The sequence below is a fragment of the Macrosteles quadrilineatus genome, unplaced genomic scaffold, assembly GCF_028750875.1.
Source record: "Macrosteles quadrilineatus isolate MER2022 unplaced genomic scaffold, UCM_ALF_1.0 Scaffold_5__1_contigs__length_97177068, whole genome shotgun sequence".
Lineage (NCBI taxonomy): Eukaryota > Metazoa > Arthropoda > Insecta > Hemiptera > Cicadellidae > Macrosteles > Macrosteles quadrilineatus.
The window spans coordinates 30,012,795-30,033,165 of NW_026542598.1; the positions used below are offsets into that span (position 1 = coordinate 30,012,795).

Genomic DNA, 20,371 nt, shown 5'->3' on the forward strand with positions numbered 1-20,371 from the left:
TCTCGTTCTATTGTCCTGACTTCTTCTTCTTCGTGTCAACGTCAACACAACGGAACTTTCAGTTCAAATTTCGGCCTGACACGAGACCTTGAGGCGGTTGGAATCCTTCGAGGAGCCAGGAAACTTGAAACATCGTTACCGGTTCTATTAAGACACGTACCAGTTTAGATCTAGTTTTCGTTATTTGTCTACTTTAATTACTTGAGTTCTTTTCAAGAAGATGGCCACTCTACAGTGCGCTGCGGCGATCAAGCAAGACTAGTTTGTAAAACAACAAAAAAGTAGTATTTACAAAACTAACCTTCTATTATAACATGAAAAAGAGGGAATGAATGTAAATTGACGTCTTTGAAAAACTATTCACGACCATAACTTTTGTTTCTGTGAAAATAAATGTTACCTTCTTTGTCATTGTAACACACAAACAAACAAAAAACAAACTAGACTAGGCTAATCTTAACCTAGCCTAAATAATCCTAACATAACCTATACTAACCAAACCGTTGCAGCACTCAAGATTGACGCCCTCTTCTTAAAAGACCCAACTCAAAATATTAAAACTATCTGAAAGACCCCTTAAGTATTTGGTTGTGTCACTTATGTTACGCGGTTGAAGGCGAATTTCTTCACACCACTTTTGTTCCGTGGGTCAGCAGGTAGATTTCGGGGCCGGCCGAAACATCGCTTTTGTCCCGCGAGAGAGGGGGCTGTACTCTCCCTCGCCCAAATCCTCTCTTTCACCCTCCTTCTAATTCTTTCTTTCATGCGGGTTTTAAGACACGTTTAATTATTATTTTTCCTAAGCAAAAATCAATATTGTATTAACCTAACATTAACCAACCTAATCTAAACTAACCTATGAAAGAAAGAATTAGGAGGAGAGCGAAATAGAAGATTTGGGGAGGGAGAGTGCAGACCCCTCTCTCACGGAACAAGAGAGATGTCCGCGGAACAAAAGAGAAGTCCGCGGAACATAAGAGATGTTTCGGCCGGCCCCGAAATCTACCTGCTGACCCCCGGATCAAAAGTGATGTAAAGAAATAAGACTTCAACCGTGGAACAAAAGCGCAATATTTGACACCTAGTCTTCGATTATTCTATAAACCAAACTCAAGTTGACTTCTAGCATTACTAGGAGGAGTCGGGAATGCGGAACACCACCGCATCATGATTCCACTTTTAGCTCCATGGTTCCATTAAGATACCGGTAGGAGCCGTTGGTGGCTGCATTAATTCGCATTATCAACGAGATAACAGTAATGGCTGAAGTGTTGTATGATGAAACGTGTAATGATTCACCACTCCCGTCTTTGTCTTGGGCACATACCAGGTCGCACTGTCATTTAGTCATTAGCATGTTTTAACCTGCCATTACTTCATCTGAACTTTCAGAAGATAATTGCAGGACCTAACTCACCTGTTTGCTTCTACGGTTATTGTTTGTGTCGCATTGAGAGTTAAAAACGTTAACGGGTTTAAATATGTTGAATGTATTACTTAGATTTGTGGTCTATAAAATAGGAACGCTGTTGGATTAGCTTCTGTCCTTATGTCCGGGTTTAAATCTAGCCAATCATCAATGGATTTTGATTGGGTAATATCGTGATATGCTTTGTCACTGAGCTAGAGATACAACTGGAGGTAGCACTGATTGAACGAATTGAGAGACGGTGGCCGCCGTAATATGTACTTGAGGTATTGTAGACATTGTACCTATTTTTTACATTGGAACTAGGGACTGAATTGATTTTAATACAGACATAGGTGGAGTTGTTTGATTTTTCTAGTTGGTACCTAAATAATAACACCTTACGTGTCAATTTTTATTTTATAAATAAGTAGCTGTGCCAATGCTATCTCCAGTTGTATTTTTAGCTCAGTGGTTGCAGTAGATAACTCATAGACACAGTGCACCAAGAACCGAACTACTCCCCTTTCACAACTGACGCGGACTGTGGACGTAATCCCCCCTCAGACACCGAAATAAACACGCCGTATGATTAGTGCGTGAGAGCAAACCCTGGTTAGAGGGTGAGGTAATCGATGTTCGGCGTCAGTCGTGTTTGACTATTGAACACTGCGACGACCTGGATACGATCAGATGGAGTGAAAGCTTTGCCATCTGACGGACAGTTCTTTGTCTCGAGGAGCATCATGCATTGCGCAATCGCACGCAACGCAATCTTGCACTCAGTCTGCACTCCTTTCTCCCGTGAATATTCATCGGATTGAGTGCAGTGCGAGGTCGAAACTATCGGAGGGGTGATGGATGAGTTCAAGGGTTGGGATGTGTTTGGGTTATGTATTGATGCTTAGGAGAATGTAGGCGAGTACGGCGTCCATAATCGTACGTTATACAGTAGTCTGTATGATGGCGCCTGTCTCCTGACCCTGACCATTCATCTTCCTAGGCAGTCCTCAAGAAGACAGAGGTTCAGGATACAGGCTCCTTCGTACAGACTATAGTCACAGATGTTATGGATTATCTGAGGATGGGGTTTGTAGGGTATCCCAGGTCTTTCGGTCCAGCAATGATTGTACAGACGAAGGGGAAATAAATTGTCGAATGAATATACCGGTACTTTGGTAATATGTTGTCCAGGCCATGTATTAAAAATTTTATCTTGAATATATCCAAGTAAGATTATGACGTTACATACTTTCCAAAGTGAATTTAGTCGCATTTTCTGATGATTTAGTGTGAACGAGATAGGATAAGGGTTGCAAATAATGTAACTAAAGTGCATTGAAAAGCAACTGTTGATCATTAAGTTAATGAGATCACAGGAGCAGGTGGTCTACCTACAGTGAACTAGATCGCAGCTGCAGATAACAGAAAATTGTATAGTTCATCAAAGTATTACTGACTAGGAACACCTTAATAAAAGTTTATGGCAAGCCTCATCTTCACAATTAAAATTATTGTCTTGTTCATGAGTAACCAAACGTATTTAAAAGGCTGCAGTCATAGTTCACGCGCTATTTAGATTATTAACAACTAAAATTGTTATACATTTTAGGAAATCTAACATTAAGTTGGTCAGGTTAATGTACAGTTTGGATTTTAAACAGATTCAAATACTTTACTGGTAACACGTAAAAATACAAGTAAACTTGAATGCCTGTTAGAAGCTTAACTCATTTAAAATAAGCCCTAGGAGTTCTAAATCATGATTCAAGCGATCAATACAATCAGATTCAAAGACATTGTTATACGTGTTCTTTGATCTTTGCAAATCGCGATGCGATAAATAAGAAAACAAAACAGCATCAAAGAATTGTCGAAAGTATTTGTAATCGCGGTGTATTCTGGGAGAACAGCCTTCAGTAAATGTGTTGTTTACCAATCAAGTCTGCACCTGTTGGTTTCAACTCGTAATAACTTGTGATAATAGACAAACTAATGTATTTGCAGTTCGTACATTTTTACCAAGCGGTTTTCATCTGATCAGTCTAATCCCTTTTATCTTCACTTAATTGCAAGATAAGTTGTGAGATTTCTTGTAATAATAGGTGATTCATGTGATGGGTTATACAAGATTAATTGATCACCTTATCACATTTAAAACTGTAAATAAGTGGGATAGGTATTTTTGACTTTGGATGCCTTAAACACCCCATCTACATTGCCGCCTTTACTCAGGTATCTTGAAGTAGCACTAGAGGCAGGTAACCTGCCTCAGGTATCTTGAAGTAGCACTAGAGGCAGGTAACCTGCCTCAGGTATCTTGAAGTAGCACTAGAGACAGGTAACCTGCCTGTCTACTGGCCATGTGTAAAAGGGCTACTTCTTTTTGGTGATGTATATAGTCAGCAGTGTTAAAAATTGTCAGAGTTGTTTTCTAGCTTTAGACAATTGATGCGTTTTGCCAGCTTTAACTTTAAATAAAAGGTTGTTTTGTCAGAACCATCGATGTATATAACCTAACGTCAGAAAAGATGACCTGCTATTATAACATGTCATAGAAATCGGCGCATCCAAACGACACCAAAGTGAAATACACACACATTCTTTAGATTTTACAATAGGATTCAAAGTCAATGGCTCAAAAATTGCGCTCAAATCTAGACATGTGTTGCATTCAGTAATTGAGTTGAAACTCAGGCTGACGAGCCAGAAACTGTGTTGTATTCAGTAACTGAGTTGAAGCTCAGGCTGATGAGCTTGGCAGCTAATATTGCTTGTTAGCCTTATGGTGGTGCTGAATAGATTAGCATAGTGACAAGGTAGTTATCAGAGTGGCGGAAGTATGGCTGACAGGTGCACAGGTGAACAACCCGACAGTGCGGGTGACCTAAGCGGTACGTGGTGTACTCTATGGGGGCGGCAGAGGTCATACCGTTGATTATAATATAGTCAAACATGTATATCATAGCCAATAGTCATCCTAAACATTAGACAAAATAGTGGAAATATTAGATTGTTGCTAAACTAATTTGACCAACGTGGTATACTGTATAGGGGCGGCAGAGGTTATACCGTTGATTATATACACTCAGACATGTATATTTATAGTCAATGGATGAACATAACAGATGTTAAATTAGTGGAAATGTGGATTGTCACGAAACTAAAGTTGTAAACATTCAAAACGTAAATGTTATACTGAGGAAATGTTTTCGTTATTTTAGCACTGTAGTATATTGGACATCCTAATAGTATATCCGATATATATATATTATATATTCGCAGAAATGCCTGTGTATTTCTACAAGTTATAAGGACAGAAGGATACTGTCAATATAACTTAAAACTGTGTGCCACCAAAATATGAATATTTGATTCTGAATATTTTATATATTTGCTATAAATCCTCTGGTGTTTAGTTTTAAAATTGCAACTCCATTGTATGGAACTAAATCTGGAATGGAACATGTTAACGCTATTAACGCTTCACTGAGTGGGCGTGTCGTTTTAAATTGAGTAATCAAAAACAGTTTTAGAACACAAAGAACGTTGCAGTCAAGTCTGAGTGAAATTGCACAACAAAACAGTGCCCTATTTGGAATGCACGTCCGCATCAAGGACTAGGTGACAGCTGATCGCACTTTACGCGTCGCCGACGATCAGCTGATTACTATAATTGGGTCACCGGAACAACCAAGTGGGCCGGAAGTCGACTACGACAGTTGGGAGGTAATAGCAGGGATGCCAACCATGAATTTCATTAAATGGAAAAAATAGTGCAACAACAGTGAATAGTTTCTTGAGTCCAGTAAAATAGATACCGAGAAAATGAAGGCCCAAGTAAACATCCTGACTTGGTTACAATAGTAAGGAATATTCAGGTTCTTCTGTGTGTCAACGAAATCAAACTAGAGAGGAATCACGCTGAACTGCAATTGCTGGGAAAATTGGTGAGCACTTTCTAATCGAACTATACCATCGGTCGAAACTAATCGGCAATAACAGTGTAATGGCTTTCCAAATAGAGCGGTTTGTCACCAAAGAACGCCATAAAGGACGCTTTCTAGGACCCACGTACTCGCCAAAGATGCAAGATCACCCTGGCACTGTCAACCGGGATCAGTGTTCTTCACACAAAAGATCCCTGATGGAAAGCTTAGAATCTGCAAAAGTATGCACTTGTCGCTTACGTTTATCTTTTTTTCATATAGAGTGTAGCTAATCTCAAGTGCAGTTGGTGTCACATCAATAACCTCTAATCTTTGCAAACGACCAAAGTGTGCATTATCTTGGTGATAGCAAATGGATAAAAATATCTTCAAATACTTATATATGCCAGTTGCAATTTGAGGTGTACTTTCCAGCTTATGAAAGTAGAGTGTGTACTGATGTGTTATTTAAGTACTAGCAAGTTAGTACAATCCAATTACTAACATTATATTCATGGATGTTACCCAATTCTACTCATGGATTTAACTCAATACACAATTCAAATACTTGTAAATTCTTACACTTTGTGAGAAACCCATACTCTATAGTATGTGTCTCTCGTTTTTGTCATTCTTTACAGGTAACGAATCAAAGTAGTTTGTCTTTTTAGATATTCATCCAAAGCTCAAGTTTGGTTCTCATTCTAACTGATCATAGATTTGTTCAAGTTCAGACGAATATACTTTTTTATACCAGCCATCAAAACAGCAACGCCGACCTACTTTCAACTCGTCCATACAGAGTTGTAGTGACAACAAGAGTTTCTTGCCTGAAGCCAATTTCCTTTTGAAGCACCTCTGTCCACCATTGGAATCGATTCATCTTGCTACACCTTTCTTCACGAAACTTCACTTTCCCAATGTGCTGGTAATTCGTGATCTCGATCTATCATAATCGATCTATCGAAATCTGCGATAAATGGTCCGATAAGCCGAGGGGTTTGACCCTGGAGGCTGCAATTATCAAATATTCGGGCAGGCGCGGGCGGGACTATGTTCTGTAGCTCCAGATCTACAAAGGTTGCGGTGAGGCAAGAGATCATGTTGTGCAAGAGCTGGAGCAAGAACTTCGCGACCGCAGGCAGGCACGGGCCACGGGCGACTGTAACATGCAGCCATGAAGTAACTATAGGAAAAGTCCTCTGCACCACCCTCGCTTAGAACTGTGCATAGCCCATCCTCTAGAACTGTGTGTCATGGGGTAGCAAGGAAAAATCCTCTCTTTGTGTCACATAGTGGCTACAAAGTCTGCTTCTACAAGAAATGTGATCCTACAAACTTTGAAATTACATATACGTTTTGAAATTTTAGCCTTAAGAATTTGTCAAGTGAATTCATTCAAGACTTCGACACATCTTGTACAACTGTTGAATGTGATGATTTCAGTATGCACTAATGTTGAAGACGCTCGTGTATATTTTTTTAAATTCCAACATTTTGAGGCTTGATTCCGTAAAACATTATTTAAGGATTTCTATCATATTTTATAATGAAGATATTGGCAATCAATAATGAAATGTATAATTAAATTTACAAGTTCAACAAGGCTAATATAAAATAAAATTATTATATAATGGCCATGTTGAACTTGTAAATTTAATTATACATTTCATTATGATTTCTATCATGTATATTTTTTACCCCGAAATTTTTAGACTTGATTCCAACAAATTGTTCAACAAATTGTTGTGACCAAACCATAATCTGATATCTCCTTTGTATTTACGTTTTTTGTTGATAATATTTTAAGCTAAAAGTGAAGTATCAGAATTGACTTCTAATGTTAAGAATATGGTGTTATATAACATAATTAATACTATGAGTCTAAGATGACTTGTGCCTCCTCGGGTGTTGAAATTTTCAGTTTCTCTCTAGTAGTTTACATATAAGTAGTGGCGAAAGTGGTCCTATTCCTGTCCACTAGAAATCCTCTGGGACTTTTTCTAGTTTAATGAATATTTAAATTCACACATTTCATCCATGTTAAATTAAAAACGTATATTTTAGTTTTGTCTATGGCTTCCCGGAATCTTAATGGAGTCCAACAGTATAATTTAAAAGTATTATTTCGCAAGTGCCCAATTTACACTTGAACCATGGAGGGTCCATTGTTTCAAACAATCTTTGATTTTCCGGACTGATTCAATGCAGTTACCGTCTACGCCCCGCCCCAGTAAGTAACTGGTTCGCAGTCATTATTCGCTTCACTGCAATCGAGGATTCGGCTCTCTATTGTTTATTTAAATACAATAAGCTTAAATTACGAAATCGTTACCAAATCGTTATCACTAAATTGATTTGCGAATTCATTGTGCTAATGCTAGAAACACATTGGCCTGTCGCTCTTGTGGTGTGTTTCGTTGGAATGGGGTGGCCGAGGGATTATTTTATCATCAAGCAAACCAATGAATCCAAATTTTTTTCAGTTCAATCACGGGATATAAGTTGCTTTTTGATGGTTCGAAACTATGCTCTGCAGTTCTTGATCATTGGGCATAAATAAATAGTCCTGGCTGGACCAGCTGATAAAATTATAGCTGATATAGTCAGTAAAAAGTAAAAGGCTTTCATTCGACTTGTACTCTTCAAGGCTGTGTCGGCTTTGTACAAATCCAATCTCACTCCACGGTCAAAGCCTGGAATTTCATTTCATTTATGTAAAAGGTATCTAATTGAGCAGCAAATATTTTCCAACACAGAATACACTGGTTAACAAATCTTGCAGCAACGCTTCACATGTTTAGTATCCCTTCACTAAGATTTTCATCTGAGTTCTTTTCAAGAAGATGGCCGCCACTATGGAAATTGTCCCTGTGCAGGTTAGGTTATGTTATGGCTATGCTGTGTTAGGTTAGGTTACGTTAGTTTGGTAGTCTTAAAAAACTTTTTCAACTGCATTTTCAGCTGAGTTTTTATTTTCAAGAAAATGGCCGCCACTATGAAAATTGTCCTTGTGCAAGTTAGGTTAGGTTATGGATATGCTGTGTTAGGTTCCGTTAGTAGTCTTGAAAGCATTCTTCAGCTGCCCCCAGTCACACTTGCTACACCCTCATCGAGATTTAATCCGCATGCAGGTGCAGACTGCAGCGAGATAGCCAGGGCGACATTCCGTAGTCACTCAGTGCACTTTCCTCGCAGAGAGAGTGGACTTGTCCTGACTCGCTCCATCTTGCTCACCTCACACATCATCCGTCTTGCAAGCTAATCGTGATTTGCACGCTCTCAGAGCTGTCGAAATATGCGCATGTCGACGCATTGTGATCGGATAGAAAACACATCGATGTAATTTTGCTCAGCAAGAAAATCGTGTGACGGTCCCCTTTGTGCCGTTGAGCGATTATGATAATCGCGACTGTCCTTGGGATATTTACAGACCCAGATCGCCGTGAACTTCAGGACCCGAACTTCGAGGTCGTGTCGTGTGATTCACGATGCTTTGGAACTTGTAATTAGCCATCTGCATGGTTAAGGATCGTAAAGACGAATTGTGTACAACCACACCCTTTTGTGGGGGAAACAAAGAGTTGAAATAGATTTATGGATTGTGATATTTGGAATATTTTCTGTCTTGCATTATAAATGTTATGTACATTTATTGTGATAACTATTACAATTTTCATTATGTAAACTCTGGCGAAGTACCTTGTCTAGTGTAGCATATTGCATGCATCAACAATCAAATAATGTACGTTCAAACTATAACCAACCACATAATTTTGACCATTAGTTTACAGTTGAAATCCATAATATTTACACGCTCTTTAAACACGACGATTTGAGGTATAGTACAGAGCTAAGTTGGTAGTGAAAAGTGGTACAGTACTTATATCCTGGAGTTTAGGACTTGAATCCCTCTATCATTTATAACTTTTCTGCTACGATGTTTTAAATCGTTAACTCAGAAACAAATTATTTAAACTTGGCTTATAAGCAACTTAAATATCTCTCTCAAGCCATACATTTTTCCGTATTGGAGAACTACTTCCTCTTCACTTGAACGCCCCTTTCCTTACTCTGGCCAATCTTTTTCAACATTTTATTTCGCGTCGGCTTGACTGAAATCTCATACGCCACGTTTAATCTGCGATCCGTGAGTTATTTGATCTCATTAGGGGATTAGAGATGGCATCGGCCGAGACTCGCGTGCTCGCAGGGTTTCTGAAGCCCTTCGTCTTCCTTGTCTGTCAGTGTCACAAGCCATGTGTTTCAACATGGATGACAGTTCTTGGATTGACGCCTTATTCTGTCGGTGAGTCTTTTTTTGCGGAGACTGTCTCTGTATTGCCTCATTGAATTTTGAAAGATGTTTTTTTTTAATTTGTTTGAAGAACGTTTTTCTGAACGAAAATTAATGTGTTTGTGATTGGTTATCGTTCTTTTTTCGTGGAGGTAGTTTCCAATTCAGTCTCTTGCCATAGTATAAAATGCCTATATTTTTGTACTTGACGGATCGGTTTACCTCTGAGGGTAGTATAAGCCATTGACGGGTTAAGAAGTACAGTACTGTGCTTTTCCGTGGTGCGTTGCGCCATATGTCTAACTGGTGTTTATTGTGTGTTTTTACTAAATGCAATGTTTAATGTTTGACTAATACTCTAAGAGCTTTGAGTTAAGATCTTTGAATGTCATTTACTTGTATTATAACCAAGTTTCTAAGATCACGTTTTATCTCTCACTACACACCTGCCCTCTTATGGAGGCGGACCTTTCTCTTGACAACTTCGAAGTTATGTTTACAACTTAACAGCAAACTTTTTCCTTTCACAAACTGAAATCTTCCCAAATCTCCAAATCTTACATTTGGTTATCGTACGGGTCGAAAGTTTCATTTTATTTAACTATTGCTATTAGTTTAGCCATTCTGCAGCTGTACTATTCATAGAACAATATTTATGTAGCTCATCTAGCACAAGGCGCTATGCATCCTAAACTTGGGTTTGCTAATACGCTAGAATAATTATCTTAGTTTTTTAAAAAATCTTCCATTATGTATGGCCAGCTTTAATTGATTTGTATTGGTGTTATTGAGTAGATTGGAGTAAGCAGTTATTACTAAAACATTTTAACTTAAAGGGAAGGTTTAAATCATTACGAATTATTCATAATCTAGTATGACTGTACGGTGTGAACATTCGGGAGTTGCAATTTTATGAGCAGAGTATTTACAACTCTCAGTGAAGCCCAATTCTTTATGCCTTGGCATAAAAATCCAAACGCATCCTAGGTTTAAAACGTTGGGGTTAGACAGCCTTAGTATATTACCTCAAAAATTCCTGTACATTTTACAGAATATACTTATATTGTACATTGCCTTGTCCTTCAATAATGCACTTTTTACATGTAACTGCACCAGTATAAACTGAACTGTCGCTGGTTAGGTTGGCAGCTCTGACCCGTCAGTTGACCACGAGGTTATCTACTTTACCGAGCGCCGATACCCAGACTCCAGACCACGGTTTAAACTTTCACCTGGATCAGTTATCTCGTAATCTAGGAGCTGTCGACGTCTTATACGTAATTGGATACGTCTTCTTATCGCCAATCGAAATTATCAATTCGCGTCACTCGTTTGTTTCCCTACCACCATTGTTTTCTACGTGCTATCCAGCCATCCAACGGTTTTCCGTTTTCTATTAGATTTTTATCGGATTGCCGTAACTGTTTGGTGTTATTCGAAAATTTATTTCAAGTTTAAAATTATCCATGTTGGTTTGTTTATAATAATTTTCAGAGTCGAAACATCGGTGCATTTTTATTTTTATTTTTGTGGTCGTTATTTTACTCTCCGATCATAAGAAAATATTTAAATATGCATGTATAGTAAGCATAAAAATCAATTGATTGCATGAACGTTAATTTCAATTATAACATAACTAAATTATCGAATTAAGAATTTATCAATGTACAATTTACGTCTTAAACCACCGGGTATTAGAAGACTAACAAAGTTCCTCAAGGCATTCCCCTCCATTCTACACTCATATTTCATTCATACTGATGTTTAGGTTAAACTACCAGACAATGTGTTTCATACTCCTGTTTCGCAGTTTCATTGTAATGATAGTTACATGATATCTACAAGAGCATTGGCAAAATATTCATCGCAACGCTGATCGAATTAATTGAAATTTTCCTAACTTAAATGCGAATTAATGTTGACTTCAACAACCACAACTATTGTATACCATTTTCAAGTAAATCGAATGAGTATTTGTACTCATACGATATAGTTTTATCGACCCCCAACCCGCATGGTTGAAACTGTTAATATCCTCATTATCTTTTTTTGTGATAACGGTTTGCGACAGCAGGTCGATTATCATACTTGATACAAGAGTTTTTTGTTGACCTCAATACAACCCCAATGGCCTAAAAACAATTTTACTAATGAGGATGAGACTTTGACTATGCTCAGTTAACCTAATTAAGGTCCGTTGGACGTTATGGGATTTTTCCCCTGCGGGTGAGGTGTTGTCCTGTACCGAATCCCATAGTGTCGAATAAAATAAATACTATACCGGCCAATCCTCTCGGACGTTTGGAACATTCTTTCAGTGCTTTGGGCCTTAAAAAATAATTCGCTACTTTGAGATTTTAAAGTCCCTAATCACCGAATCATTACGTGCCGTATCGCCAAATCCCAAACTAACGTTTGCAGTGTAATATGACTTAAAATCCTATAGCACCGAAAGATATAACTTTGTAAATCTTTAAAAGTATTTCACTCTCTACGTTTTTTCTTGAGCGAGTTTAGAAAGCACAAATCCGTGCTGGAGTGCGATTGCACTCTAGGTAGGCACATGAGTGGCAAAACTCCAACCATTGTTCGTATAAGGTCACCTGACAAGCCCTGAATACTGGATGGTTCCTCCTTGCAAGGCGCAACCCACCGCTTAGAGTTTGCGAAACATGTAATGGTTTCCTGCAATTTGGACACCTTGCGAAAGTTTTAAACTACACTAAACAGGGGAAACAAACTACTGTCAAATAAAATTGCTGTATGTTGGGTACAGGTTGACAAGAACGGGTGGACAGGAGTTAGTGGAAACTGGGCGGGTGTTGAAATTGTTACAAATGCAAACCGGTAGGGGTAGAGGACGCATTTTGCTTGACGACATGGCCTATAATGTATGCTCAGAAACTATGTTAATGTTTTTCGTTTTGTCCGTTGGAAATAATGCACTTTCACCGCATGTTACTCTGATCAGCTGTTTTGATACACTTTTCGAACTGGTGATGCAGTATACTATGAACATTTTAAAATAATTTTTAAATTTAGGATGCGCTGGATTTTTATGCCTGGGCATAAAGAATTGGGCTTCACTGAGAATTGCAAATATCTGCTCATAAAATTGCAACCTCCGATTGTTCAACGTACGATCATACCAATATAAACAAATATGGCTTTTAGTAAAGTCAGTTCTACAATACCAGATAGGCCCTCCTTGCCTGATATACCTCGTGCGGACCTACGACTAAACCTCCGGATCGTGTCATTATCATATAGCCAAGCCATCGGTGACAAGCTGTATTTGAACCCGAGACTGTAGGTCAGATATCACGCACCCTATCCACGATTGAATACCTTCATGTCATTGCACCACCCTTGTAATGAGTCGTTTACATTCTTATCGTGGTTACTTTACGTTAAAGTAAATATTAAGTACCACAGACAAAAAAAATGGTTCTGTTTTGTACACCAGGAGAATCTAAAGTCTTAAAACCAAACCTATATGGCATGTCGGTTGACAAACATACAGAAGGCTCGAAGTAGTAAAACTACACGAGACGTTTGTCATTCGCTTAGTCATTAGGACTGGATGTTTGTGAGGCCGTGTTTGACTGTGCTATAAAGATGGCATGTTTGTATTGACCATGGGGAAGCCATGTTGGTGTGACTCACACACCGCTGCCGCAGTTTCTCTCATCTTATCGTCGATAACACTGAGAAAGCGACAGCGAGCTCTTGACTTGACTCGCGAAATACAGTTTACGCGATCACAGAGCCAGTGAAAGCCTCGTGGGGCCAAACACTGTGTAGCCAGTCTCAGAACCCGTTGTTGAAGATTTTCAAGTTATTTTTGACTGCTGGTACTACTATCATAGGTGGTTCCAAAGGGGGGCTACACAGGGGCCAAAGCCCTCCAATTGTACTCTGGGAAAATTAATTCAATCATACATTTTGTCCTAAAGACTTAACGGAGATCTTGGATACAGTTGAGTGGGTAGCAGAGTGGTTAAGTGCTCGCCTCAATCAAAAGGTCGCCGGTTCGATCTTGAAAAAAGTCAGTAGCGTAATGGGTTGAATCTGGACCCAGCTGTTCCTGATCATAGGGTTTTAAATAAATTATCCGAACAGATGAAACAGCTGAGCTTAGTCAGTAACAAAGCAACACAGATCACCTCACACCATTCTACTCTTGGGTTGAAATACGCACCAAGGCGGCGTCGTCATCTATATTAATTACTATATGTTGACATGTTGACAAAAAATATCTAGACGTTAAAAATGTCTTTTGAAAGTCACCAAACTGCTCTAAAAATACAGAATTTTCCGGTAGAGAACCCATGAACCCCCCTCTTTTATTGGTAGGTGTGGGACACCCCCTTGACAAGGTCCTAGAACCACCACTGACTACCATTGCATTGGTGCAAGTAGTTGGATATGAAATTATGATGTCCAGGCGAATAGTCTCCACTGAATTTGGTTTGGGGCATTGGCTTATTTTTAACCTTGATCGTGTTGACAACACACAAACAAGTCACGACTTAGCACAGATTAAATACTTTCACGTAGATTTACTATTCTTGCGAATCAACTTGAGACAATTTTAATGCTGGTTGTGTAGACTGTAGAGAGTTTTTTTGGTTGTTTACTATTCGTTTATTGTTATTTCACCAAAATTTGAAAATTTAAACAAAACCTAAGGCAGTTTTTAAGGTTTCATGCCTATTCCAGCTGGTATTATAACCGAAGTATAATACAATAACAAGCTAATTATCAAATCTACTGTAAAATAGGGAAGACATATTTAGTCGACAATGACGCACTCAAAAGTTGTTATAACAAGCTTAAGATTTTACCATGAAATACAAAGGTTACTTTAACTCTAGTCTATTCAAAGTTGACGCTATTTTATAAATGCTGTATAATCAGGTTGGACTGAACAATTTTCGCTTGTTGTACAAGTTAACAACAAGATCTAAATGTATTCGTTTTATGAGCAACCATCCAACCAACCGCAATATTTTTCGAATATACATTTTCACTGGCAAACAAGCGACTCGGCTCATGTGCTCTTATGTTTTAACATCAAAAGAAATCTCGATAATTTTACAGCCTACGCTATGGGTTTTACGAGATCACACTACAGCGATGTTTATCTTTCGCACTAACACCAGGTGTTAGTAAACAATAAACGTCAGGCCAGGCAGTTCTGAGATTTGCCATCACGTGACAACGTGTAAGTGCTACGTACTACTCTGACGTCACGACTCTCTTTGTTATCTACTCCAGGATCGGTCTCTTTGTATCCTACAAGTTTCCTTGTGGGGCCGCCAAGGATCTGCATCCTTATACGGCGTCTGTTATTAAGGAGCTGTGTCTAGTCTATTTACCGCAATTAAAAGACAAAGAGTAGCAATCTGGTTATGAAAAATGAGTCATCTATGCTTCATGATGCTATAATGTATTCAGTTTCTTCCATGTTTTAGTCGGCTGTCCTTACTCCTTACATATGTAAAACATATTAGCGGATCGGCAATGAAGTAAAAAAATGTATAAGATACACTTTGCGAAAAATTTGAATGCATAGGCAGGTATCATTGTTGTATAAATGAATAGAACGCCCTACAACAACCATTGACTATTGGATACTGAAGTTCTATCAATAGACAACGGTTTATGCACTTAAATACCTTACATATGTGTAATTTTTACAATGACAACTCCTTAAAGAATAAGTACCTAATAATATATATGACACATTGATTTTCAGCCTACATAAGTTAGTGTAAATTTTAAGGATATTCTTTGCCACGTCCTATAAGTTCCACAAAAGGAAAAATGTCTTACTCGAATTTTGTATACATACAAAATCATTGACGCCGCGAACGTTAGGTTTGCAACACTGCCGTAAACTAGATCAGCTGTTGTGGCCGGGTGGCGTGTAGGTAGTGGTAGTACAGCTGATTAGTTCGCGCCACGCCGCTGTCAGCTGATCCCCATCTACAGTTCTAGCATTTCGCTGTTTTTGCAGCATGCAGCCTCGCCGTCAACGGCGTTGTGGTTAGGCGACTTTCTCGGTGCAACTACGGAGATCGCGGCTTTCAGCTCAGCTTTCTATCTTTATGCCTTCGTTTGGGAAAACTTTAATTACTGTACCTTAAGTTTAAAGTCGGTATTGCCACCCAGGATTGTGGCTCGAAACTTGAGTATCATTTAGGCAAGAGGGAATGTTAATCCTAGCTACTAAGTCCAGAGCAACTTTCTCGGGGGGAAAAATAGAGCACTCTAGTGCAATAAAAATTGGAGGTAATGTTACCCAAAGCAGACAGAAAATCAAATTGTTATTCTTCATCCATCATTTTCAATTAATTTAAGTCTAATAACTATATATAACTATATCGTTTTATCTATAACTATATAATATATATATAACTATAGTCTATATAACTATAGATCTTAATTCAACAGCAGTGTTCAAGTTATGCATTGCAAATTACATACCTTCTACTATAGTTCGGCCGCTTAGAAAGCGACCTCCTCCAGCATTGGTTTAGCATTAGCGCCCAGGTCGTTTTCTAAGCAGCCAAACTATACCAGGATCCATCCAATTGATTAAACAAAACAATTTGGAACACTTTATTTGGTGTAGTAGCTGGAGCAAACTACCGGTACTAAACAATGGATTGATTCCTAATTGAAAATAAATTGGTAATAAAATAATGATTGCCAATAATTGTTAATAAAATCTTTAAATAGGATTGTAAAGGACAGTTTTTTGTTTGTTTTATTTTTTAGTTCCTTGTTTGGAATGAAATGTTCAAATGTTGAGGTGAGCAATACGCGAACTCTGTGATTTGAGTTGTCTAAATTAATGCATCGTTATCATAATAATGCATTGAGTTTGTTTCATTCATTTAAACAAAATAATCTAACAAGCTATGAAAAGTTCACATCTGGCCCTCTCATTACAAGATCAAGATATCCTTTCCAATACACAGACTCAATAATACTAACAAAAAAAAAAATAAGGAAAGGAGTGAAATAAATTATCTATGACATTAGCTCCAGTAATAAAATCTATTTTAATACTTTACTTGATCAAAATGTTAACCTTATTCAAGGAGCCACACTAGTTTCTGGACTACTCTCTCTGCAGATTTGTTTAGCGGATTTAAATATTTGAACCTAGATTGTTTGATTTGTAAGTGGTTTAACATTTAATATGAAATTTTTACTGTTCCAGGAGTCAGTCAAAAGCCTCGTACTTAGCTTCATACCGCAGGGAGCCGAGGGAGCGAGAGAAAGGTCTTCCGAACTTTGAGGGGAGTTACAAGAGGACAATGTCACCTTCTGGAGGTCACATTATCCACTCTTCAGGTAATTACAATGATTCATTCTCAGTTGCGGACCCAGGGGGGGGGGGGTGGGAGGGATATATCCCCCCCAAAATATTTTATATTTTATTAGCTAACATAAATAGCCTACTATTAGCTTGAGCATATTTTATCGCTCAATTATGTACAAAACTATGTTTTTAGGCTTTAAATTCCACATTTTTTCCGAGGGGAGCCCCGGACCCCCCTTTTCTGGGGGATATTACATACCCCCCGGCCCTAGACCCCCGTTGGTCATCCCCCCCCCGAAATTAAATCCTGGGGCCGCCACTGTTTCTTCTTACTGTTTTATTGGTCTATTTTATAAATTGATCAACACCCTCTTGTCCATTGGACAGTCATGTTGTATTGAGTGAAAAACTACCAGTAATGAGCTGTAATAGAGATCAACCAAAAGGCTGGGGAAAAAAGTTCAATGATACAAACATTTGATTTTGACAATATTACTAATTGAATTTGAATTATTAATATAATGATAATGTAAAGAAGTAATCAAAGCCTGCAATACACAAATATGGTTTACTCATATAATGTTCTTGAATTATGTATTTATTTTTTGGAGGGGAGGGGGATAAGTGAAACCCAAAATGCTAGGATATAACCCCCCCCCTGAACTATGGATTTTTTCACTCATGTAAACTTTGTTAAGTGTTTTAGTGCTATGTTGTTCAAAGGTTTATTGCGGACATTTTCCATCACGAATGTAAAAAACAATACACAACGCCGCCAAAGATTTTAGTGCTAACTTGTAAACCCTAAGTCATATGGATTGCAATAGCCAGATCTGTCTATCTTGCACAAAATACTGCTGCAAAATACACTAATTTAGTTTACAAGCTCATAAAATTCTTAAAAGTTGCTAATGAGAAAATAGAAACAGAGAATGCAGAAATAGTAAGAGAAATCTGTATCATGTTTCTAAAATTGTACAGGATGAAGTTGATACATATGAATTTTAGGAAATATGCAATATATAGAACCATGTAAGATGTGCATAGTAATAGAAGGTTATTTTATCAACAGTATGTATGCTGTTGTATTTTTTGGCCACCTTTTAAATAATCTAGCCGTTGATAAGTTTACTATGTACTAGAAAATTGAATATCCCGAACTATATTTCAAAATTATCTTTTCTAATTGCATGTTATTAAAATTGTAAATCGTTCATAGCAAAATTTCTCCTCCTGAGGATCCATGTCTTGTAGGAATGTAGAACAGATGTAATCCAAAGTGGATCTTTATTAGGCTCACGGAAATGGATATAGTGAAAGCATTAATAAGAAACAGCCAAACGGTATGTCACCGTAATTGAAGCCATTATAACTTTCCATTATCTACACTTGTTCTTGCTTTGCTCCTGGAAATTATTTGATTGCAATTGAAGACCAGACAAATACCTAACCTAGTTAAACAAGCAAAAAATTTTGTTTTAGATGCTAATTTTTTTAAATTTTAATCTTAGGTCTTTATTTCCCCGTACCCTACAGTATTTGGGCTACATTTTATTACATCAAATATACCATCTCAAACCGTAGCAACTTTATCAGCTGCTACACAAACTTAAGTCAACATGGAAATTCCCCAAGACTCTTAACTTGAATATCATATCTTAAGTTAGGTTTTATTGCTCAAAATTGGAAGTCAAATAAACTAACACGTTGAAACATTTCCAGTAAAATGAGAATGGACTATTATAATTTTATGTAATTTTCTATTAAATTTCATACTACAGATAACACTTGAAACTTGCTTGTGTCACTGTTAGTCATGGGCGTGTTTCAGTGGAATAGATAAGATAATTATGGTTGCCAAGCATACAACAGTGAACTGTGTGACAGTGACAGTTTCTCATGAAAATGTTCACTTTTATAAAAGAAAAGTTACATCATCGAGATCACAACGCACATCCAAGGCTCAGGAGGGCTGCTGGAGTGGGTTGTCATCGGCCTATAACTGTGCATGAGTCGACATTTTATGTTCCTCACTCATTCATCCACGAAGGTAAACTGTATACTGCAGGTCATGGTGTCAGTCATTGTATAAGCTATAAAGTAGGTGGGGGTGTAAGTTAAAACTTCTGTCTAAATAAACCTTGGGAATATAAACTTGTGTTAGAATTAATTATTATTTCTAGGACCATCTTATCATGAAAAGTATGGCTTCCACAGAAACGTATATTAAAAACTAGGTATTCTGGACTGACGGCTAATACTAATGCTTAGAAGTAGTGTCTTTCACCTTGATTCTTTAAGCAGTAGGGCCTATAAGTTTCTGCATGTGAAGCGGTAGTAATTAGAAGACCTAGTTTTTAGAATAACTTGTCTTTGTCAAAAATGTAAAACTGACTTTCAATTTTTTTTTCAGAACCAATGAAGGAGAAGTCAGCAAGTCAAGATTCCGGGCTCGATGACAAACAGTCGTATTCTGAAGGGAGTAAAAGTCCTAGTCAAGAGAACCTCGCAAGTTCTACAGTCTCATCTTGCGATGACATCGAAATGTCCAAAACGTTGCCGAGAAACTACTCCTTGTCTTTGCTATCTCCTACTAAGCGACCGACAAGGACGCCCAGGACCCAGTCCGACCCGATCAAAGCTACTCCACGCGAAGTCATTGAAGAAGTAACGAAAGTTTGCGAATCATTAGACGTGGAGGTGAAGTGCGAAAGACTCCAACCGGAACTAGAACCGGAGAATAAATCTGTTAGTGAGTCGTCCACGGACGAATCCACAAAGCATAGTGACTCTAGTTCGAGTGTAGTGAGTGTGAGTGAGGCGGAGAGGACAATTGAGGAACCGCTGCGGCTGGTGCAGAGGACGGAGGTGACGCTGAGAGTTAACGCCCCGACAACGGACACAGCTTGTCAGACGGAAACATTGGCCACTCCTCTACCCACCATCAGACCACAGCTGAATGAGGAGATAGAATGTGATCAGCTGTCTAGGGACTTGGCCAGTCAGCTGAGCCCTTCACACAGGCTACATGGCATCCTGGGTAAGTGGGATCTGATACTACTCTTAGATTAGACTAATACAAGCCAACAGGACAGAGTACACACTTTTTGGCAAAGATGAGTAAATGAGCGTTGAATAGATGAAAATAACAGCTCTGTTATTTAGACAGGACTATTTATTACAAGCCCAATAAACAATAAGTGGAGTATTTTTTACTGTACCTAATTTGACTTTTTGGACATATGCAGGAGATTTAGTAGTGTCAATGCTATAAAGATAACAGAATAAACATAATAGGAATAGTGGGAATTGAAATTCAAATACTTATGCTATATATGTAGATAATTATGCCATAGAAACAAGAGTAGTGAAGAGATCGTTTTTAGGATAATGTGTAGGGA

General features: G+C 38.1%; 1 protein-coding gene across 1 annotated transcript in view; it reads left to right on the forward strand.

Moving 5' to 3' along the window:
• The window catches only part of LOC128995496 (protein Shroom-like), a 69,740-nt gene that overhangs the window by 40,153 nt on the left and 9,216 nt on the right, over positions 1 to 20,371 (forward strand). The window contains exons 10-11 of the mRNA XM_054420514.1: positions 16,869 to 17,002; positions 19,384 to 20,010. Of these exons, the coding sequence (XP_054276489.1) occupies positions 16,869 to 17,002; positions 19,384 to 20,010 (761 nt within the window). The remainder of the gene's footprint in view (positions 1 to 16,868; positions 17,003 to 19,383; positions 20,011 to 20,371) is intronic.